The 24,442-nt window shown below is 45.0% G+C and overlaps 1 protein-coding gene across 1 annotated transcript in view; it reads right to left on the bottom strand.

The window, feature by feature from the left end:
• Positions 1 to 24,442, bottom strand: part of mmp11b (matrix metallopeptidase 11b) — a 58,928-nt gene that overhangs the window by 4,240 nt on the left and 30,246 nt on the right. Inside the window, exons 4-7 of the mRNA XM_063212201.1 lie at positions 18,882 to 19,015; positions 13,167 to 13,513; positions 5,041 to 5,245; positions 184 to 444 (exon numbers count right to left, since the gene is read on the bottom strand). Of these exons, the coding sequence (XP_063068271.1) occupies positions 184 to 444; positions 5,041 to 5,245; positions 13,167 to 13,513; positions 18,882 to 19,015 (947 nt within the window). The remainder of the gene's footprint in view (positions 1 to 183; positions 445 to 5,040; positions 5,246 to 13,166; positions 13,514 to 18,881; positions 19,016 to 24,442) is intronic.

The following is a 24,442-nucleotide window of genomic DNA, read 5'->3' as shown; positions in this document are numbered from 1 at the left end:
AAATGACAGCAATGACAACTTAGTGAGTGTGGCAGAGGCAGCAACTGAAAAGTGCAATGACACTGCTATCAATCAATATCTCTTGAAGACGTGGCCCTCCCCAACAGCTTGAAGAGGGGAAAAGGGGTGGCCCAAATCCATCTTTGCCTAGGGCCCCAAATACGTCGAAACGTGTCTGCTTACCGTATCTGTCCTGGAAGGCGGCGTCGATGTCTCTGGGCACCCCTCTCCAGTCGTGCATGCCCCGGGGGTGGGACGAGTCGACGCGGTTCTCCTGCGAGTTGAAGCGCCAGTAGTTGCCGTCCTTGAAGAAGTAGGTCTTCTGGGCCTTGTCCTCGCCCCACATCAGGGCCGCCTGGATGTCCGACACCGGCAGCCCCAGATGCTGCACCGTGTCCGGGCCCGTGATCTGACGCTCCCCGTCGAACACCCAGTAGCTGTTGCCTGTGGAGCAGCAGAGGACAAGGGCAAAGGGCAGTGGGTGGAAGTTAGTAACATGGATGAAACACTTGGAGTCTCATCTTGTCAGTGATGGCTAGCCTGGATTCATTCATTCATTCATTCATTCATTCATTCATTCAGTGCCTCATCCGGTGCCACATATTCCAAATTACCTGGTTCAGGCAGGTGGTCATTCAGCCAGGCAATTACCTGGTTACATTGGACAGGTAAAAGGAATCTAGGTTGTATTATATTTTGGTTATTATTGTATTGAATTGAATCACATGAAATTCAACTCTCTAAGCGATGAGTTAGCGGTGCGAATTTTACTGTTCTGGATCGGATGGTGACTGAATTGAATCCTCTGCCAGCAAGACAAGTGTGGGTGGGAAAGTCACTCAGTAACCTCTTCTGCAGTACACTCTCAGCCATGGATGAACTCACGTGCCCTTCAGCAAGGCATCTAACCCCACATTACTCCTAGGAGACAGTTTTTATACCTAAAAAAAACCTGTGAATCGCTCGGGGTAGGAGCATTAGCCAAGTGTAATGTAATGTAGTCTGTCTTTGAGCATATCTTCCTCAGATATGGAAGAGGTCCAGCAAGATATTTGGGTAACACTTTATTTTAGGGATACATCTATTAGCACTAATACATACAATGTTAATGCCTGCATAAGTAACTTGTAAGGCATTTATTAAACAAACGCTAAGGCCTACTAGGTCCTTACTGAGGTTAAATTGGTAATAAATCCCTTATTGTGCATGAAAAAGACATTTGCGAATACATGCCTAATAAATGTTTGATTTTGCTTTGTACATGCCTTATAACTTACTTATACAGGGCAGGCACATTGTATGTATTAGTGCTAATACGTAGATGTATCCCTAAAATAAAGTGTTACCCATATTTGTTATTCACACGACTTGCGATAAAGACGAACTAAAGTGCCAACCATTGTCGCAATCTTTCACAACAATCACATAAGACTCCTTCCGTTCTGTGATGGAGGTAGACAAGAGATACAGTTTAATGACGTGCGTGTAGATTTGATCTGTAAACAACGCTTCTGGTCATTTTCAGCACAGTAGACCCGCCTGTGAGGCACAGTGAAGTTTCCACTGGCTTTTCTTTTTTTTATTTTCTTCTTGACAAACAGTGGCATTGTTCAGCAGTCTGGGATGTCAGTGCCAACAATTCTCTTGAACGTGCCTTAAGTCTGATAGGCGTTTGAGGTATTTATTTATTTTTTTGGTCTTAGATCCTGGAGCGGAATTAGGGCACAGTTAAGCGCCAACATCAAGCCCGCCGAGAAAGCAAAAAGATGAGATACAAGCAAGTTACAACAAATGAGGTGCAATGGAAAGGTAGACCACAACAAAAGCACAAGAAAGGTTTGGGAAAATGCTGGGGTGGCACAGGCTCCTTCAGTAATCTAGCAGTTCAAAGAGCTGAGGTTTTAACAGACTTGATCCTGCCTTAAACTGTAAACACAAAGGAGGTGGAAAAAAATTGGTAATATTATCTTTTTTAAGGAGCCGTGAATCCGGTTGTGTGTACATGGGCATTTGGCTCGTGTAATAGACCTGCAAAAATACCGGACAGCAACACAACAAAGTGGTGAGTCAAAGCAAATGGGCACTACTTTTTTACAGACCAATACTGCTTACACAGACAAAATACCTTAAAGTATAGAGTAAACAAACGATGATGAAACGTAAACTATATGGGTCGTATATAACATTGCTTTTGTGTCCTTAGACCAAAGCCCTGACTCACGTCTGACTGTAGGACTGCTGTGCTTTTATCTGGCGCTGGGCTCTTTAGATGTGCTACATAAACAGCTGCCAGAGGAGGGAGGGAGGAGGGAGGCAGATGTGTCTGTGTCCACCTGGAGTTCACCTATACGCTAGGCTGACTCACACACACATCACACACACACGTGTGCGCGCAACACACACACACACACACACACACACTCACACACACACAGTAGTGCATGCATGTGCATGTGCGCGCGCACACACACACACACACACACACACACTCACACAGTAGTGCATGCATGTGCATGTGCATGTGCATGTGCATGTGCGCGCACACGCACGCACGCACGCACGCACGCACGCACGCACGCACGCACGCACGCACGCACGCACGCACGCACGCACGCACGCACGCACGCACGCACGCACGCACACACACACACACACACACACACACACACACACACACACACACACACACACACACACACACACACACACACACACCGTGTTCCTGTGCTTTATAGAGTGGTTACTGGCTGGGGAGGTATTAGCCCACCCATGCACACTGCACAGCGCTGGTGGTCGCTACGAGGTGTATTAGAATCTTCCTGACCTCAATTGAAAACAAAAAACACATCACTAAAGCACTACATTTCCCTGATCAGTGTTAGTAATACACAGCCATTTCTGTAGTGTTAATTTAGCACTTAGAGAGTCGATTTAACATCTTCTAGAATGCATTTGGTCCCAGGGTACTCTCTGAGTGTTGAATTACTGTAATGCTGCATTTTTTTACAGTGTGTATTGTATTGACTTGTCTCCTGGGGGCCAAATAGTATCAACAGGATCTTGTATGTTATTTTGTCTATCTTTTTCAAATCAAATCTTCTTTCAATAAACGATGAAAACATCTGTTTGAATTTGGATTGGAAAAGTTATTAGTTGTGGAGCTCCTGTAGTGTGGCCTGATTATGTTCCTGTTTGTTTGACAAATTGTCCGTGCGTGTGTGTGTGTGTGTGTGTTTATGTCTCTCTCCGTGCCAGTGTGTGTGTGTGTGTGTGTGTCCACAAGTGTGCATGCTTGTGTGTGTGTATGTGTGTGTGCACTTGTGTGTGTGTGTGTGCATTTGTCCCCAGCCCCACATGTGTGCTTGTGTGTGTGTGTGTGTGTGCGTGCGTGCGCATGTGTGTGTTGGCGGAAGGTTACAAAATGTGCTGATGGAAAATACCAGGGTCCCCAAAACAACAAACAGCCAAGCTAGGCTAGCATGGCCTTGACGTGTGTACTTGTGACCACAACACGCCAACTGTGAGTCTGGCCCCAAGTACTCCCTCTGCGTCCCCTTCCCCTGTAAACTCAACCTCACATCTGCTCTCCCTCCTGGTTGCAAGCAACATCTGATATAAGACTGCAAGATTTTGTTTCTGTGAAGATGTTGATAAGTTTTATCACCTCATTTTTTGTAGATTTCTAGATTATTGTGTCTAGTCAAGCCAAGTGACTTGTCTTCAATCTGCCTGTGAGTATAATCCATCTATCAATCTATCAATCTGTTCATCCATCCATCCCTGTATCCATCTATCCATCCCTCTTTCAATACATCCAACCAGTCATCCATCCATCTGTCTCAACGCAGTCTCACCCCAAGTAGTCAATTTCTGACTACCTTGGACCAGACGGCAATTTTTGACGTCTTGGGTATTCCTTCCACGTCACATTTTGACTATGTGGCCTAACCCTAAACCTATTCCTAAACCTAACCTCAATGACGTTATGCTGCCACAAGGGGGCGCCTTTGAGGACATAGTCAAAATGTGACGTGGAAGGAATACCCAAGACGTCAAAAATTGCAGTCTTGGGGTGTCAAAAATTGAGTAGTCAAAAATTTACTACTTGGGGTGAGACTGTGTAGTCTGTCTATATCTGACTATGGGATGTTAAGCCAAATCAATTAATAGACATGACTTTGGCAACTCTTTCACAAAGTTTTTTTTTAATCTTAAACTTTGCATGCCATCGTGCTGCCCATAGACAAGGGATGTAAGTAACTAAGTACATCAAGGGATGTAAGCAACTACGTAGACTAGGTTGTAAGTAACTATGTCTAACTATGTGTCTGTTCATCCATCCGTACATACATCCATTCAATACTTCCATCCATCCATCCATCCATCCATACATACATCCATTCAATACTTCCATCCATCCATCCATCAACTAATTGAGATATTGTTCATCTCATTCACTCACATACAGTAGTAGACTTCTGAGTCCCATAGTTGTAGCTCTGTAGACCATGTCATCATGTTCAGAGGTGTCAAAAGTAAAAGTAAAAGTAAAAAAAAGAAACACAGTTTCCCTCCCACAGAAGTAACTTATCTGATTAAACAGTAGACCTGGGTACTCGTCTTGCGATCAGCTGGTTGGATCAAGGGTGTGGTGGGTCCTTGTTAGGTTTTCAGTGTTTTTCAGTAACAACACAGTCTATCTATCCCATTAGTTACAATGGAGTAAATGGTGTAACAGCTATGTAATGCCATGTGCTAGTGTTGTAATTACACCACAAAAGTACTTTTACTTTTACTTTTGACACCTCTGATCATGTTTGAAGTCAAGTGAATAGGCTTGACAGATTTTGACTAACATCCGTCTGGTATATAGAATCAGTCCATCTATCCATCCATCCATCCATCTTGGATCATCATGTTTGAAGTCAAGTGATTAGGCTTAACTGATTGGGAGTAACATCCATCTATCTGTCCATTCATTTGTCCATCATCCATCCATCCATCCATCCATCCATCCATCCATCCTGTCCGTCAACTCACCTTGGAAGAACCAGATGTTGCCGGTCTTGTCCTCGAAGGTGGCGTCGATGCGGTCCGGGATGCCTCTCCAGTGGCGGGAGGCCTGCGCTGGGTATCCCTGCTGCAGGTGGCCGTCGCGGATGCGCCAGACGTAGCCCGACTTGAAGAAGAAAAGCTCCCCCCGGATCACAGACACCGCATCAAAGCTTGTTTGACAGGGATCAGGCTGACAAAGAGAAACAGACACGGAAGGAGGAGGAGGTGGAGAAGAAGAAGAAGAAGAAGAAGAAGAAGAAGAAGAAGAAGAAGAAGAAGAAGAAGAAGAAGAAAAAGAAGAAGAAAAAGAAGAAGAAGAAGATGAGGGGGAAAACCAGGAGGTAGACAATATTGAAAAAAAACTCAGCAAGGAGAGTGGGGGGTGGTGGAAAAAAGAATATAAAGAGATGGATATAAAGGATATAAAGAGATGACAGACAAGTAGAAGAAAGTAGCAGCAAAAAAGAGGAAACAGAAAAAGGAGGGAAAATGGAGAGAACAGAAGACGGATAGGAAAGGGTTAAGAGAAGATCATTGGGAGAGGGAAGAAAGGGGGGGGAAAGGATGTGAGAATGCGTGTCAAGAGGAAGACAGCAGGCCTGCGAGATATCCTCTTAGATGACATTCAGCACCACAAACATCTTTTTTAAAAGTCCTGAATTGGGGATTTTGCTATCTGCTCGCTCCCACATTTGTTACATGGCTGCTCGAGCTTAGTCAATCTACGAACGGTTTGTTTTGGCCAGATCTGTTGTATACATTTCCACCCACATTCACCAGACATGGATGAATGAGCACAACCATCCATCCTTGCATGTCCTGATGCCTCTGGGAATTTTAGCTGAATGTTCAAAAAAGGATGACACAGACTACTAGGGAGTCCAGAGTTTTCTTCCTCTATCACAAACTGTCTAAGTACACAATTGTAAGCCCTTTAAGCTGTTTGTAGAGAAGCTGTTGAAAACGATTCTCTTACTGAGCTACAGTTACAGAGTTTGCAACAGTACAGTATTTGCTTTAGAGATCAAGGTTTCCATGGTCCTCATTTATTCCCAAGGGAAACATAACCAGCGTTGCCAGATTTGTCTGACCAAAACCCGCCCAAAAGGTTCTCAAAAACAGCCAAAATTAGCTAAATTCTGCCCAATTTCAACAAATTGCATTGGTTTCTATAGGCACAAAACGGCTTAAAAAACCGCCAAATGGCCATTTTTTTCCGTTTTTACCCGCAGGCGGCCATCCCAAGTAGCCCAATTGGGCGGGCAACCGCCCAATCTGGCAACACTGCACATAACAGAGGGAGTGATAGGATGCCTGAGGAAGTTCTTACAGTAAAGATAGGATAGGATGCCTGAGAAAGAAGATCTTAAGGGACTGTTCGTAATTTACCGGGGGGGGAGGGCTGGTGCGTAGGGGGGGGAGGGCCATGATGAAAAAAAACGAGGTGGAGGGGAGGGCCATGGCAAAAAAAATCGGAGTTAGGGGGAGGGCCATGGGAAAAAAACGAATTTATTTTATTTTATTTTATTTTATTTTTATTTTTTAAACAATAATAAAACGTGCTCTGAAACACATCGCTTTGCGATGCAAGGTCCCGGTGCATAGGCCTACTATAGCACTGAAGCGTGTATCTGTAGTCAAAAAACTATCAGGTGCAGCTAGATTGCCCGCGCTGACTCTCTTTCACTGTAGGATTGCTAGTGCTACGGAGGAACATTGAGCATCATAGAAAATGCCCGTGAGCAAATATCAAACTGGCTGATGTGAACTATATGGGCTAAACAGTTTGGGAAGTTTTGACAACGAATTGGATGGGCATTTCCAGAGGAATTTTGGAGAGGTGTTGTAGTCAACTGGTGGTCACAGCCTCTGGTAAGCCATTTTATTTATTGGCACCGCCGTGTGCTTTATTTGTGTTCAAAGAACTTTTAGACCCCAACCAGACCGGAAAGAACAGTACCTAGGCCTAGACCTTCGGCCTAGACGTACTTTGGTAGAACGGTGCAGTGACGCGAGTTTGTTTTGTTTAGCTTGTGGTGTCAAGGTAGTAATAAATGTGGTATTAACGGCGATGTGTTGGCCATGCATCATAAGGTCTTGAAACCATTGGAGGAGCTAACTTGTTGTGAAGAGAAGTCTCATCACTTTGGTGAACAAAAACGGACCAACTAAGCAAGGAATTATGTAGCCTACATTTAAAGCGTGACGGGAGAAGGGAATGTCACCAAAGTTGTGCATCGTGTCAGGTAAGAAGTGACTTTTGTTTCTTGCTGTGGAGATTGGATTCGTAGAAGCGTGTATTGGTATGCTAGGTCTTGCCTGTTGCTGGTGAAGTAGTCTAGCTTAGCCTCTGAGTTGGCTATGGGGTGAATCTGAAGGAGAGCACAGCCGATGGTGTGTCTGGCTTGTCTATCATCACAGTTGTCAAAGTTGAATTGCCGCGGTGTGTAATGGCTGTGCTATTGTTGGATGTTTTGGAATGTTGTACTGGTTCTGTTTCGGCAATTTGTTCCTTTTGCCTCTTGCTGCTGATTTGACCACCATAGCACCGCCACCACCTATTAATGCGTCTTAATGGCCTACGTTAAATGCAAACTAAAGGTGGCTTTCTCACTCTCCTGCTTTGGCGCTCAGCCTACTTCTTGCTCCGATCACATCCCGAACTCTTTGGCCGTCAGAGTGTAATTACATTCGGGAAGGTAGAGCTATGCCTGTGTGTGTGCGTGCGTGCTTTTATGCGCGGTCTGGGAGACACAGGACAGGGGTCCTGATCGAGATGCACCTGATCCACAGTCGCAATTGCAAGAAAATCTAAATTATTTGAAAGCCCGGTCACCTCTCACGAGTGCATCGCATAGCCTAGTCAAAGCATTTCTTCTAATTTCACACATTGCACACTGCCCATGCTGAAGAGACAAACTGTCAAGGCAGCGCGACTTGCTCTTGAACACGCCCTCACCTCCACATCAGGTGCGCGTTTCACTTCCGCAAGAAGAACTTAATAGTGTCAAAGTGAGATGTTAAAGAAAAAAAAAGTTAAATCTAGCCATCCTTGTTTAGGCTACATAAAACATGAGGAAGTTATTCAGATGTGATTCGCCATTCCTCACCCTAAAATTGATTAGAACGCAGGAAATTGCATCTAAAAAACAGTTTTTTTTTTTCACAACACCCCTTGGTCAAAACCAGTTCCTGCGTCCCTGGCTTCGCTACTGTGCTGAACATGTAAAACGTAGGCTACCTTGTGAAAGGCACTGCTTGTCGAGCAGGGACATATTGAAGCTGCGGTGGGGAAACTCTCTCCACTTTGTAGTAGTAACACCTCGGACATTGGTATTGAAATGGAAGTTTTTATTATCATTATTATTATTATTATTATTATTATTATTATTATTATTATTATTATTACTTAACACGTAAAAAAAATAGTGAAGGCAATTTGTCTTGGTGACAGTGGAGTTAAAAGGCATCCCATGCAGCCGCAGAGGTAGATTCTTGCGGCTTCTCTTAGGTATCCACTGATATCGATAGCACATAATAGTGCAGACAACCGCCCTTGATGTAGGCTACTCTGACTGTTCTCATGATGGTTGTTCATCTACCAATTTTACATATTATTTTTTTTACCTGTAGGGGGAGGGCCATGGGAAAACAAAATTGAAGTGGGGGGAGGGCCATGGCGAAAAAAATTGAGGTGGAGGGGGGGGCCATGATTTTTTTTTTTGACCGGACTTCCAGCGCACCAGCCCTCCCCCCCCGGTAAATAACGTACAGTCCCTAAAGCCACATTACACCATTTCGGGACATGATCTCATTTGCCAACTTCCCTTTGACTTACAGGATTAAGTTTTACCTCTCAGGCAGTGGGCCAGAAATCCTATCTTGCAGGTTCGTCGGAGTGATCAGGTGGCAACTTGGTTTTTGCTGATATAAGTACTTGATAGTACATAAATCAATATTCTAGGTGTTGCCATCGTCAAAAGTTGCACATTGATTTAAAAAACAAAGGTTGAAATAGCGACATTTGGTAATGTGGGAATTTAATTAAAATTGGCCATTCAACAGGAAATGTGTCACCAACTCTTTTTGGAGTGCTTCACAAGTGTGAAACTTCACAGATTACTGTGTATTATGCCTACCAACATTTCTCTCTGTGTGTAATGGCAGTTAGGCATAGCGCCACCATGTGGTAGGTGAATGAACTGCTTGAAATCACTGCAGCTACTGTGTATTTCATATTATGAAAAAAGGATGAAGTTAATGTGTATATTCTATTAAACATACTTTGTGAAAAGTTTTTTGATGTTGTAAAATAAGAAGATGGCATGGCAACAAAAGTACCACAGGTTAACAATTAATTTGAACTCAACATACATTGCTTGACATAACTGATAATTAGCCCTCTACTGCACACAATATACAATACAATACAATACAATATCTTTTATTTGTCATTGTGACAAGCACAACGAAATTGTGCATTCCTTGTTGAAGCAAAAATAAATTAAAAAAATATGGCTATGCATGATTTTTTAAGTTCATTTTGAGACATTTTATTGATAAAATATATTTTATTTTTTTGGATTATTTATCTTGTAGGCCCAATATTCTTATTTTTATTCAGTTTAAATTGAACAAAACACGCAATTACCTCACGTAAAACAGAGGTGCACAGTGATGGAATGATCATTACTAGGTTTGTGTGTGTGTGCCCTAAATGTCATGTTAATGAGACTGGCTGCTTGGTGTGGTGGTCATATTGCACATTTGGCACCCCGAGGGCCTGTGTTTGAAGCTGGACAAGCAAAGTTATCCCCATTTGCTGGTGTCAGAAGTGGGATTGCTTTTAGATACGCCCATTGGAGACACCTCCACTACATGTGAGCCATAATTCCGTGCAAGTGACTACAAGGATAGGCCTAATCTATAGGACTCAGGCAGAGCTGGCCCGAGGCATAAGCAAACTATTCAATGGCTTAGGGCCCTGCCACCAGCCCACCCTGGGCAGCAAAGTTCCAGGAAGAAATGAACTCTATACTATATTCCCTAGTCCTAAATTTCTTTCTGAGCCTCGATGGAAACAGGAGCCATTATGCTGTATATCGGGGGACACCTCAATGATGGTGGATACAACGTCCTTTTTCATGTACCACACTTAATTGTACAAACCCTACAATAAATGCAGAATATAACTAAAAGTAATAGTTTTGAAGTGAAAATAAGATATTCCTTTGTGATAAATGGCTTTCTGGGAAATTTTGCTCCAAGAAGTGCAGTGCATAATGGGCACATGATCTACAGACAGCCTGCCTACTGTATGTCCTTAGCTCCTAACCCTCACTTGTGCAAGTAAATGAAGCTTACAAAGCATCTGATGATGAGTAGGTGGTGGTAGGGGCCCCCAGATGAAATTTTGCTTAAGGCCCCATAAAGGCTTGGGCCGGCCCTGGACTCAGGACCCTAGTTATGAGTGAAGCCTAGAATAAATGAAGTATGGCGGGAGTTGCGTGGGGAACACCGTGGGTGTGTAAAGCGCAAATTGTGCTTCCCAAGCAGGAAGGCAGAGTTGACTGACATCCTGTAGAAAGAGACTATAATATATAGAGACAACAGCTAGTGTGCTTTGACTTTGTCAATGAGTCTGATTCTTTAGGTAGGCTCCTACCCAGTACCACTATTGTAGTACCCAGGTGGTCTGAGTTTGAAGCTGGATACGGCAATTCTCACCCATATTTACTCCCTCTCTTCTACATTTAGATGTTCATCACTGACATTGCTGTCCTACCTAACTTCAGATGAAATTTCTCTAGCATACAGATCCTGATGCGCTCATCCGTAAAGCATTATTACATTCATTTTGTTTGTCAAAATGTGTATAAATTATAAGATATCAGATATGTAAAATATACTTTCAGAACATTTAGTTTTTGTCTTTACTGGATAAAATATATGTGATGATGTGGTTACACAACCACACACAAACAAAACAATAATAACAAAGCCACACAAAAAAGTTGCATTGAGGCAACGCAAAGACAAACAATCACAAAGGGAAACCCTTTTTAAAACCTGATAAGAGTCTTCTATACAGCCTTGTGCACATAAAAGTATTTTTTATTTCATGATTTTATCATGTTTAGTTACACTAATAATGCGAAAGATCTTGTGTCCTTCGCACCCCAAGAGGAAGTCCCGCCTTCAAATACTACAACATAGTGTCATCCAAACCACTCTAAATTGTTCTTTCATGTCTTTTCTAACATTCTGATTGGTTTTGATAATGTAAAGAGACACACACTGGACATGAGGCTTTAAAAAACATTGGGTTGCCAGAGGGCAATGTAGTGCAGTAGAGGGTTAGAAGATTATGGCTTGTCATAACTATGAGCACAAAACAAGTAATCACCACGTCAGTTATTGCATGTTGTCTTTACGTGACCCTTTGACACAAGAATGATAGATACAAGATGGAATATCCAGTAATAGTGCGCCAACTATGGGACACAGGTCAATTTTGGTATCAATAGGCCTGCATACTGTCAATTGTATCAATATGTCAGCATTATTCCATGCAGAGCCCATTTTACCAAATAATCTTATAGCCGTGGTCTTTTTATTATAATTATTATTCATAATTATTCAATTGAGAAAATAGTAATTCAGATCTCTGCAGCAGTACAAGGGGCAACAGCAACTACTGTACGTCTACTACTGTGTCGGAACTCAAATAAATTATCAGGATTATACAAAAAACTTGGAAGTCACTTCTCTCAGTTGCACAGTTTGATCAGTTGAGTTATTTTTTCCTTTGTAGGGGAGTAGTACAATAGTTCTAACTAAGAATGTGTGGATGCGTGCGTGAAATGTTTGAATATGAATATAGCGTTTGTGACTCTAATGTATGCATCCATATGCTAGATCACAAGGCATGAAACACATTGCAAACGTGTAAACTTTCACGTCGCCGTTAATAAAGTCCATAATTAATACTGGCAAGGGATATGAAAGTTTCAAAGAGGGCATGGCGTTCCAAATGTTCAATGGCGCCCGCATAGGGAGCCATGATGACGCGCACAGAATATACTGCATCACAGTCATATTTTAGTATTTTCTTCCATCTTGAGTCTAGATTGTAATGTATATGCAATGCATGTTGTTCTATAATTCAACCAATCAACTGTCATGTTTGGAGAAAAACATGGCTTGAAGTAAAGAAATGGTCCAAAACTTCATGGAAAATGTTGTTACAAAGCAATCTGTAAAATGTTATTACTGAACAGGAAGGAAAACTCTAAAACTCTGTTTCTACCCATTAATAAGCAAAATGAATATAGCGCCCCTTGTGGTGGCCAAATGTGCAGGCTGACGCCGTGGCAACAGGCAGATTTGGATTCAGCACCCCCAAATTGATCAAGAAAACATGTTTTGAAGTTGCCACTAAACGGTCACAACGAAACTCATTTTCTAGATGAGCTATGATTCTTGGCCCACTGCCTATCTCAGGCGTTCTCTGATTCTGACAACACATTTTTTTTACCTCCAATCTAGCATATAATTGAATCCTACGATTCAATACTTGCTGGCTTGGGACTAGAAGTAACATCACCAGACTAAGAGAAAGGCTGGAAGAAGAAGACAAAGGTGAAACTCAATTATTAATTGTCAATGGGAGGTATAAAATAAACTTATTTCCACAAACGAACACTTTTCCTCTTTAGTCACAGATCGGAAATGGAATGTCTCTCATTCAAACTACACAGAGACCGCATAGCACGCAGAAACAGCACACTACTCCACTTCAAATGAACTGGCATTCATAGCTCACAAAAGCCTTCACTGTGAGGTGATTTTGGAAACAGGAATTTAAGGTACAAGAATTACGTAGTGTTGCTTTACTGTAAGGTGTTGCGTTAATCCCATTGTCTCCAGAAAGATCAATCACTGCCTCTCAAATTGAACATTTCCCAACACTTTGGCAACAGACCTGACATGGCAACATTTCTCAGCTAGTAGGCAACGGACGCAACCAAACCAACACACAATGCATTTCAAGATCGACCCCATGCAAAGCCAGGTATGCACCGCGTGAAAGACGGGTGAAAATAACCTACCACAGTGGGCTCGATCTCGTTGGTCTCGTAAATGGTAGGTCTTTCCGGGGGTGGAGGTCTCTCCGGTGGTGGGTGACGAGGAGGAGGTGGAGGAGGGGGAGGTGGTGGTGGAGGAGGAGGAGGAGGAGGAGGAGGAGGAGGAGGAGGAGGAGGTGGAGGAGGAGGAGGCGGAGGTGGAGGTGCCTTGGCTCCGTAGAGGTACTGGATGCCCCTCTTGTCGTCCTCACTGAGCCGCAGCGGGTAGGAGAAGCTGTAGTAGGGGGACATGATGGAGCCGGGCACCAGCGAGTGCTGCAGGCCCAGCACGTGGCCCAGCTCATGGGCAGCCACCTGCAGCAGGTCCGTACCTGTGGAGATGGGGGAAGAAGTCAAACATTTCATTCTCTGTGACAAATGGATAATGATGAGTTGCATACATCCTGACTTCCAAAAGATCAGAGAGTAATTGTGGCCGGAGAAAGGTGGCAAATTGCAGGAAGAAGGCAGACAACTCAAGTCCCTTTTGTTAGTGACAATTCCCTTTTGTTAGTGACACCCCACCTCTGTGTGTGGGGGTAGGAACTCTGGAGAGAGGACAGGAGAGGGGAGAGAGAGGACAGGAGAGGGGAGAGAGGATACAGGAGAGGAGAGAGAGGACAGGAGAGAGGACAGGAGAGGGGAGAGAGGACAGGAGAGAGGAGAGAGAGGACAGGAGAGGAGAGAGAGGACAGGAGAGAGGACAGGAGAGGAGAGAGAGGATACAGGATAGGAGAGAGAGGACAGGAGAGGAGAGAGAGGACAGGAGAGGGGAGAGAGGACAGGAGAGGGGAGAGAGGACAGGAGAGGGGAGAGAGAGGACAGGAGAGGGGAGAGAGGACAGGAGATGGGAGAGAGGACAGGAGAGGTGAGAGAGGACAGGAGAGGGGAGAGAGGACAGGAGAGGAGAGAGAGGACAGGAGAGAGGAGAGAGGATACAGGAGAGGAGAGGAGAGAGGACAGGAGAGGGGAGAGAGAGGACAGGAGAGGGGAGAGAGAGGACAGGAGAGGGGAGAGAGGACAGGAGAGGAGAGAGAGGACAGGAGAGGAGAGAGGACAGGAGAGAGGACAGGAGAGGAGAGAGAGGATACAGGATAGGAGAGAGAGGACAGGAGAGAGGACAGGAGAGGAGAGAGAGGATACAGGATAGGAGAGAGAGGACAGGAGAGAGGACAGGAGAGGAGAGAGAGGACAGGAGAGAGGACAGGAGAGGGGAGAGAGGACAGGAGAGGGGAGAGAGGACAGGAGAGGGGAGAGAGAGGACAGGAGAGAGGACAGGAGAGGGGAGAGAGGACAGGAGAGGAGAGAGAGGACAGGAGAGGGGAGAGAGGATACAGGAGAGGAGAGAGAGGACAGGAGAGGAGATAGAGGACAGGAGATGGGAGAGAGGACAGGAGAGGAGAGAGAGGACAGGAGAGAGGACAGGAGAGGGGAGAGAGGACAGGAGAGGGGAGAGAGGACAGGAGAGGAGAGAGAGGACAGGAGAGAGGACAGGAGAGGGGAGAGAGGACAGGAGAGGAGAGAGGACAGGAGAGAGGACAGGAGAGGAGAGAGAGGATACAGGATAGGAGAGAGAGGACAGGAGAGAGGACAGGAGAGGGGAGAGAGGACAGGAGTGGAAAGAGGGGACACAGGAGAGGGGAGAGAGGACAGGAGAGAGGAGAGAGAGGACAGGAGAGAGGAGAGAGGAGAGAGAGGACAGGAGAGGGGGCAGGAGAGAGGACAGGAGAGGGGAGAGAGGACAGGAGAGGGGAGAGAGAGGACAGGAGATGGGAGAGAGAGGACAGGAGAGAGGACAGGAGAGGGGAGAGAGAGGACAGGAGAGAGGACAGGAGAGGGGAGAGAGGACAGGAGAGAGGACAGGAGAGAGGACAGGAGAGGGGAGAGAGGACAGGAGAGAGGACAGGAGAGGAGAGAGAGGACAGGAGATGGGAGAGAGGATACAGGAGAGAGGACAGGAGAGAGGAGAGAGGACAGGAGAGGGGAGAGAGGACAGGAGAGGAGAGAGAGGACAGGAGAGGAGAGAGAGGACAGGAGAGAGGAGAGAGGACAGGAGAGGGGAGAGAGAGGACAGGAGAGGGGAGAGAGGACAGGAGAGAGGACAGGAGAGGAGAGAGAGGACAGGAGATGGGAGAGAGGATACAGGAGAGAGGACAGGAGAGAGGAGAGGGGAGAGAGGACAGGAGAGAGGACAGGAGAGGAGAGAGAGGACAGGAGATGGGAGAGAGGATACAGGAGAGAGGACAGGAGAGAGGAGAGAGGACAGGAGAGGGATACAACATTAGCCAAGTCAACTCAGGTCACATTTATTTGTAATTGTATAGCCCATTCCATACACAGAAAGGCAACCCAGTGTGCTTCACAAACCACAAACACACACACACAGACACAAAATAAAACCATGCACATTTGGAGTCAAGACTAGGGGTATTGCATCGTACAGTGGGGGTATCGTATCATATCGTGGGGGTATTGTAACGTACCGTGGGGGTATTGCATCGTATCGTAGGGCATTCTTAAGTATTGAAAGAAATCGAATTGTTGGCCCCTGTCCAATGCCCTAGCTCCATAACATAATAGAAGTGAAAAAGTAATTGGAAGAATTGAATCGTATCGTATCATGGAAAATTGCTAAGTATCGAAAATAATCAAATCCCTGCTTTAAGAATCGATAATGTATCGTACCGTCATGGATGCTGTGATTTACAACCCTAGTCAAGACAAACTAAACTAGTCAAGACAAACTAAACAAAAATGAAAAAAAAATAAGACAACATAAGCATGGTGTTTTTATAATACTAAAACAAAATTAAACTTAAATAAACCTTACAATCAAGTAAGGTCAAATGTATTTGTCAATGTCTCTTCATTCTTGATTGAAAGGGTATTTTGGGGCATATTTGGTAGTCATAATAACAATGTTGTTTAAAAATTACTATTGGACATCAACACTGCATGCATATAGTAAGGAAAAAGTATACTTTCGAAGCACCTGTGTCATACAACACATGCACCACTGTACAACTTTAAAATTTCACAGTAAATTAACATGTGACACACATCCATGGCCAGCAGCGCATGACAAGCATGCAGAAAGGGGTATGTAGAGGCACACTTAGGGCCTTTCCCATTACTAATCTCCACCCCTACCCCTTTGCCTTCCTCTTGCCCCTCGTGCTTTCAAACAAAGCCGCAAGGTGTAGGACTTGAAACGCAACCCCTATGGGTTGGGATGCCCCTGCAGCAATCATGGAAAGACACTCACAGCTGTCACTAATTCCATGCATTAGGTGGACGTTAATAGTGATTTTTTTCATGTGAGTTTCACAAAGAAAAGGGCCATCACACATTAGGACAATGTTAAACATAGTACAAAGGAATAATTATTACCACTTTAAAACCGACAATTGCGGCGAAAATACTTAATCTCTTGTGCTGTTGTGGATGCCGCGGTTTGCCACCCATTTTTAAATGCAATCGCAATGCATTCAGGGAAATCTGTCGAAGCCCTCCGTCCGTGGAGTGAGGTATCTGAAAATGTCCGTGCGGAGGGGATGAAAGCCCTTCGCTGAACCCCTACCCATCTGTCTGAACGTGAATCGGGATGCCACTACACCTACACGTGGAACGCGCAAAACGGAGGCAAAGGGGATCGGCGTAGGGCTAAGGGGTGTAAGGGGATTCACCCTTACTGTACGCCATATTTTAGTCTTGTAAAACTACAGTGTAGGGGGAATCTGTGATGGATAAAATAACTACGTATATCCCCTCAGCCCATTTATCCCTCCCTCCCAGGTCCTTGTCAGGCGTGAGGTGGAGCCCCATTTTTAATATTCAACATCTGTCAACCTAAAGAAAGCTATTTATTCATCACTGCCATTTTTAACACATGCTGTAAAACTTTGCTGTGAGTGTGGCGGGTATGGGCATCATCAGATAAAAAAAAACCCACATCTGACTGAGCTCCAGAAGAAGTGGCTGGTGAAGGTTTCAAAGAGGGATTGGGGTTGTAATGAGGTGTTAATCTGCTTGGCTGTTGTCAGATGAAAAGCCCGGGGGAAAATTACCGCCTTCATCAAAACACTTCATCGCTTTCTGTCAGTTTCAGCTCCAGACCTCAGACAGACTACCAACCCAACCCCATTATCCGTCGTTATTAAGACACTTTCCACCAGATACTTAAACTTCACAGCAGTTTTGAGTTTCGGTCTTCCCTTGCCTTCTCTCCAGGGACGCTGACAGCTTCTCCTGGGCCCGGGACAAAGTCATCTGAAAGGGCCCCCTACCGAATACATACAATGCATGGGGAACCCAATTCTGGGCCCCCTATCTCTGGGCCCAGGACAACATACCCCTTTGTCCCCCTGCCGACGGACCTGCTTCTCTCCCCTCCCTCAGCCTCTTTCAGCAGCAGCTACGCCTCTTCCGAGAGCGCTTTCACATGTCCGCCCTGCATCTCCACCAGATACTTCACATTACGCTGCAGAACAACTACAGGAGGACGAATTTGTTCCAAACACCCTCCCATTTGCAAACATTTACATTTGTATACTTTTGGGGTCTATTCCAGTGGTTCCCAACCTATGGGTCGGGACCCAACCTATGGGTCGCCAAAGATCCACAGAGGGTCGCCAAGCCTTCTTGATTTTAAGGGGTTTAAATGACCTTAAATAGCCGATGTTGAAAAAAATGTAAATGACAAAGCATTTATTAAAATATTTATTTAAAATTTAAATGTAAACATTTATTCTATATTTGACCAAAGACAAATAAAGGAATAAAATAAAAAAGAGGGTATCATGTGACTCCCTGTCGTGCGGGCGCTCGCGCGGTTGGGTCACCAAAGCTTACAATGGTAAAAACATGGGTCCCTGAAGAAAAAGGTTGGGTACTGGTCTATTCGACAGTTCTCTCCCACAAACTGCCATCACACTCCTGAACTACTGACAAGATCGGTCATCCACTGTCCCAATATTTTTTTTTTGTGACGCAACAAGAGACTATAGTTGAAAGTGTGCCTGACATGGGAAGCTCAATCAAGGCACATCCTCTTGTTGTGTTCATCTTCTTGTGTTCTTCGTCAATTAAACTTGCCAAATAGTCAAGACTTTTTAGGGGATTTTATGCAGTGTGACATGGTAATGGGAAACGAGAGGGAAAGAGGAGTGGGGTAGGATTGGGAAATGGACCAGGTCTGAATCAAACGAAGGTCTCCTGTGCAATAGTTAACAGTCACGGCCAAGGCCAAATTCTGATTCTGAAGCGTAAACCCTTAGCGCAGAGCCTATGTTCTAACCTTACAGTCACCAAAATTGTAATGGCTGTGTCTTAATCTTCTCTGGGTAATGTCATAGCAATGTTTTTACGATGTAGTTGAGTATTTTCGGCAAATAGTGAATAGGCCCGCCGGCGACCCCATCTGCAGTAAGAGGCTACGTGTGAAAAACGTCTCGCATTCTGTGCATTCCACCAGAAAATTTGAACATAATGTTTCAGTCATCCGACCTTCTTAAGGTAAAATTATAACATCACCTGAAGAGGGTTGGATGACGGAAACGTTCTGCTGGCGGAATGGACAGTGTGCGGGACCTTTTTACACTTGAATGACATCCTCACTGGGAATATTACCCTACGAATCTGTCCAACTACACCGGTGTGCAAAAGCGTTTGTGTTTGAGTTGAGCTGCTTCTGAAACGTACCCATGTTGTTGCCCACGGTCCAGGTCTCATCGTAGTCGAAGTGGATGTCACCCTGCCGGTGCGTTCTGGGAAAGAACGCGTGTGCCAGAATGCCGCCGGGCCCGTCGAAAGGCAAGCTATCGCCGTGCCAGTACCTGCGAGACGAGGTATATCACACAAAAGGCATGAGTCAGACTAAGACAAACGCCCAACCACAAAATCCTGAACTGGCATCCAACAAGGAAAACAGCAGAGCATTCTTACTTTTGTTCAACAACAATTACAAACAAGCGAAATCATAAAAAAAACGTCAGGCTTGTTAACCTTCAGGCATGAAGGCAAGAGAGCGAGAGAGCGAGAGAGAGAGAGAGAGAGGGGAGAGGGAGAAATAGAGAGAGAGAGATGAAGAGAAGTTTCAACAATCAGCTGGCACGATACCTTTCGAAAATTCCATTTGTCTGTTGCCAGACATCAAGGGATCTCAGACAGCCTTTATCAGCCATTTTTTTCCCCTTTCCTCTTCGGGAAATATGCCAACTTCAAGTAAAATGTCTGATGACTGGTCAATGTTGAGTTATAAAAAAGGGTCTCGTGTTGGGTTTCACTGGAGTTTAGATTACACCTTTCCACCGAGGGCAGTTGGGGAGATAGGGAAACGGGCCAAATTGAATAAATGGAAACACACCTGGCGAAAGAGGGCATTAAGCCAGCCAACTCAAAAGCCTGTGCATGAAAGCCAGGGTCAAATGGGGCCAGGCCTGATGTAGTGGCAACAAATCAGATTACATTGCTCAGTTACCTTTCTAAAGCCCCCGAAAAACACGGCATGTGTTCGATTAACTTATTTTCTTTACCGTTTTCAACAATGAATCATCACAGGAGAGCCCTTGGGTATTTTTTCTTTGCATGCATGGATAGTTAAGCTCGAGAAAGATTTATGTTTGCTCTGCATGCATATTTGTTGAGTGCTGTAAACTTGCTGTTGGTGTGTTCAGCCACCAAACATACTGTATACACTAGTCCAATCTATTCCAAACATCTCAAAGAGAAATATTTAGCTGTTCAGCATCTTTTGCCTATAGCTCTTGCTAGTTCTGAGGTCTGGTTGACCTTTCATGCACACACACACACACACACACACACACACACACACACACACACACACACACACACACACACACACACACACACACACACACACACACACACACACACACACACACACACACACACACACACACAAATATGGGAAATGTAAAGAACACAACAGCTGCTGACAGACACAAACAGCTAACAGCACCTGGCCGACTGCTTAATCATCACAACATTCTACACAAGGCAACATTTATACATCTTATTTTAATTTTTATTTGAGGTTGAATTTCTCTACAGCCCGGCTGTGAAGATTGCCTATCCTTTAAAAACCTCTAAACTTAAACTCTAACTTTCATAATCCTGTTACAAAGGACACAGTCTCTCTACCCCTGAAAAAAAAAAATACGAAAGAGGACTTCATGTGAAACAAAGGCATTTTACAAGGAGGAAATCTAAGCGCCGTGTTTCTGCTTAAAAATTCTTTCACCAGGGGAGTGAAAAATGTGGTGCCTCAGGGGTGTGTGTGTGTGCGTGTGTGCGTGTGTGTGTGTGTGTGTGTGTGTGTGTGTGTGTGTGTGTGTGTGTGTGTGTGTGTGTGTGTGTGTGTATGTGTGTGCGTGTGTGCGTGTGTGTGTGTGTGTGCACGTGCGTGCGTGCACGCGTGCCCGAGAGTCTAACCCATTAAAACTCGCAGCAAAAACGGCTTGAGCTTTTTTCAAGTACTACTTTGAAACACACTGAGTCATTAACAAAGGCATGGGGGGAGAATCTGTCAGATTAGCGAACAGAGTGCTGGCTTGTTGATCTTATGGAGGGTAAAGGGTGAAGGGGGTGGAGGCTGCAGTGGTGAAGGAACGGCTGCACCTGACAGGTGTGCTGAATTATCACCTCTCTCTCTCTTTCCATCTCTCTCTCTCTTTCCATCTCTCTCTCTCTCTCTCCCTACCCGTTCTCTCTATCCCCCACTGTCCATTATTCCTTCTCTCCTACTCTTTCTTTTTCTGTATCTCTCTCTTTCCATCTCTCTCTCTCTTTCCATCTCTCTCTCTCTCTACCCCCTCTCTCTATCCCTCACTATCCATTATTCCTTCTCTCCTCCTTTCTTTTTCTGTATCTCTCTCTTTAGTTTCCATCTCTCTTTCTCTCTCTCTCTTCCCCCCTCTCTCTATCCCCCCACTATCCATCATTCCTTCTCTTCTCCTCTTTCTTTTTTCTGTATATATCTCTACCTACCCTTCTATCTCTCTCTTTTACTTTCTCCCTCTCACTATCCATCACCGCCCCTCTGCCCCCCATCCATCATTCCCCATCTCCTTTCCTTCTTCTCTTTCTCTTCTATCTCTCCTTCTATTTCTCACTCTCTCTCACTATCAATCATCTCATCTCTTCATCATCTCTTTCATTATTCTTCCGTCTCTCTTCCTTTCTCTCTATATCTCCCCTGTCTCTCGCTCTCTGTCTGTCTGTCTCTCTACCTTTCTCTCTATATCTCCCCTGTCTCTCTCGCTCTCTGTCTGTCTGTCTGTCTGTCTCTCTTCCTTTCTCTCTATATCTCCCCTGTCTCTCGCTCTCTGTCTGTCTGTCTGTCTCTCTCTCTCTTCCTTTCTCTCCCTCTCTCCCCTGTCTCTCGCTCTCTGTCTGTCTGTCTGTCTCTCTTCCTTTCTCTCCCTCTCTCCCCTATCTCTCGCTCTCTGTCTGTCTGTCTGTCTGTCTGTCTCTTTTCCTTTCTCTCCCTCTCTCCCCTGTCTCTCGCTCTCTGTCTGTCTGTCTGTCTGTCTCTCTTTCGTGTCCTCTCAGTCCTCTATGAGAGGGGCTTCAAGCTGTGGTTGCATACCTGGCGCAGGTGAGAGGCAGGCTCAGGGAACTCTTGACGCATCGGAGCGACACTTCACTTCACTCCACGGTGACCATCACCGACGCTAATCCATCTATGACATCTGCCCTGCTCACAGATCCGCCTCCACCGCACACCACCCCACCCCACCTCCCCCCTCCTGCCTGATGCGTGCACGCTGCGTGTTTTAGGAAAAGGCCCCTCTTGTCTTTGTGCAGTGGGACGAAAACATTCCCGCAGAGTGTCAACACGGCCAGAACAGATGGCGATGGCGATAGGGATGCAATATGTGGAATGGGGATGAGATGGAGATGGGATGGGAGGACAGCAACAGGCCCTTCTGCCCAGGCCAGCCAGGGGACTGTGTGGCTGTCTGTGGCAGCCAACTCAAGGCAGGCTGAGGCAGCGTGCTTCAGTGATGGATGCCATCTCCCAGGTGTCAGGTATGCTGACGTCCGTTTGTGAGTGAGATAAGAGAGGGTGGAGAGAGAGAGGGAGGGAGAGGGAGAGAGAGAGAGAGAGAGAGAGAAAGAGAGAAAGAGAAAGAGAGAGGGAGATAAACACAGGAAACAAGAGAGGGAGAGAGAAGAGATGATTAGATGAATAGCGAGAGAGAGAGAGAGAGAGAGAGAGAGAAAGAGAGAAAGAGAAAGAGAGAGGGAGATAAACACAGGAAACAAGAGAGGGAGAGAGAGAAGAGAGATGAATAGAGAGAGAGAGAGAGAGAGAGAGAGAGAGAGAGATAGAGAGAAAGAGAGAGAGAGAGAGAGAGAGAGAGAGAGAGAGAGGTGTAAATATTGTTTTTCCACGGGCAAATTCCAAAAATAATTCCAACAATGGCACACAAGGCTCCACTGGTTCTTAAACCTCTCTCTCTCTCTCTCTCTCTCTCTCTCTCTCTCTCTCTCTCTCTCTCTCTCTCTCTCTCTCTCTCTCTCTCCCCCCCCCCCTGCCAGAGGTGCTTGTCTGGAAGGGGTTAAGAATGTAGGAGGATTCTAGAGGCCAAAATTGGGAAGGAGAGGAACTCACAGGGCATGTCAATCATCTGCCGCTCTATTGTGTAATATTGTGTAATGTTACAAAGCCAACTAACTCTATGCAAATACTCTGGGGTTCTTCCTCCAAAGATACCCGCTGCTGCTGGTCACAAAGAACTCAGACACATCTCTCCAATTTATGCTCTTGGATAATATTGTGTAATGTCACGAAATGACTTCTAGGCAGCTTTTGATGTTTTAATAACTTGCAACATACTGCATACCTCAGCTAAGCTTTATGACAGGCCTGGTAGATTTTGCATAATCCTATTGATGTATGGATGCACAAGAAGACACACGTGCACACGTGCGCAATAACAGCCAAGAACTACAAGAGGAAACCAACAGAGAGAGAGAGAGAGAGAGAGAGAGAGAGAGAGAGAGAGAGAGAGAGAGAGAGAGAGAGAGAGAGAGAGAGAGAGAGAGAGAGAGAGAGAGAGAGAGAGAGAGAGAGAGAGGGATAGTGGTAGAGAGTTGTAGCTGATCTCGATCCTCTGTGCTTGTGAGGACACAGAGACATGAGAAGTATGTGTGTCTATTGAGTGTGTGTTTGCCTCGTGGGTGGCTTCTGTCTGCCTGTCTGCCTGTCAGACGACTGGATTGTTTATTGCTTTTAATAAATGTGCACCTAATGGATGCACTAATGCAGTGGCTCCCAACCTCTTTTGGCCTGGGATCCCATTTTGAAAAACACAACTTTTTTGCTGGGCTTATAGACTTTGCGTGTACAGGGATATTATACGGTGGGCATAAACTGTTCATCACTACACGATGGCTGCACAGTTGTTTGTGCTGAATAGAACAAGGTGTGACTGTAAACTGCTTCTCTGTTTAGATGTCCATGATTAAGTCTAAGAGACTTGGGGACCATCAAACCCTGTGGATATTTAATACACTTTAAGATCGTATGTGGTATTTTAATCAGAATATTAATTAGTTATTATGTTAATTTGTGATATCATTCATTTTTCACAGTAATGTGTTTTCACCTTCAAGGTTGAAATGCACTTGTCTGGCGGCAAACGCCAGACTAAATCACAGCAGTTCGAAAAGAACGCACAAGGCAACATGGGTACTCCTAGAAATGCACTTCACTAATGAGAGATTGGAAGAAATGTCAATTGTGTAGCATTAGGAAAAATATCAGTTTGCGATTATACAGCAAAAACGACCCTTGTTCCATCCAAGTATAGTAGTGTTTCTCAAGAAGGGCTCCACAGCCCCCAGGGAGCGTTGGGTAGCCCTAGGCCTAGAGGGCGCTGAAAAGGAGGATACAGCTGAGAGGGTGCAGTGCTTAGTTGCAATGGGGGGGATCTTAGTCCATTTTATTGTTTAATACTAAGGGGGGCGTTGGTGGGGTCAGGGGTGTTGGGATGCTTATGGTGAGGTCCAGGGAGCATTTATTCAAAATAGGTTGAGAATCACTGATGTAGAGACTGTAGTAGAATGACACAGTAATGGCTGTTATCGACACTTCTGTGTGGTGAAGTAGAAACGTGGGAAGGAGGCATATGGAGTGAGACAAGAGAGTCGTCCCAATTCGGAAGGTAAGCTTGAAACCATTCACAACAACTTTCATTTCATCTTCGAGATGGTGTTTTGCTTTTAAGTCGACT

The sequence above is a fragment of the Engraulis encrasicolus genome, chromosome 12 (assembly GCF_034702125.1).
Source record: "Engraulis encrasicolus isolate BLACKSEA-1 chromosome 12, IST_EnEncr_1.0, whole genome shotgun sequence".
Classification (NCBI taxonomy): domain Eukaryota; kingdom Metazoa; phylum Chordata; class Actinopteri; order Clupeiformes; family Engraulidae; genus Engraulis; species Engraulis encrasicolus.
This window is presented reverse-complemented; position numbering and strand designations above follow the sequence as displayed.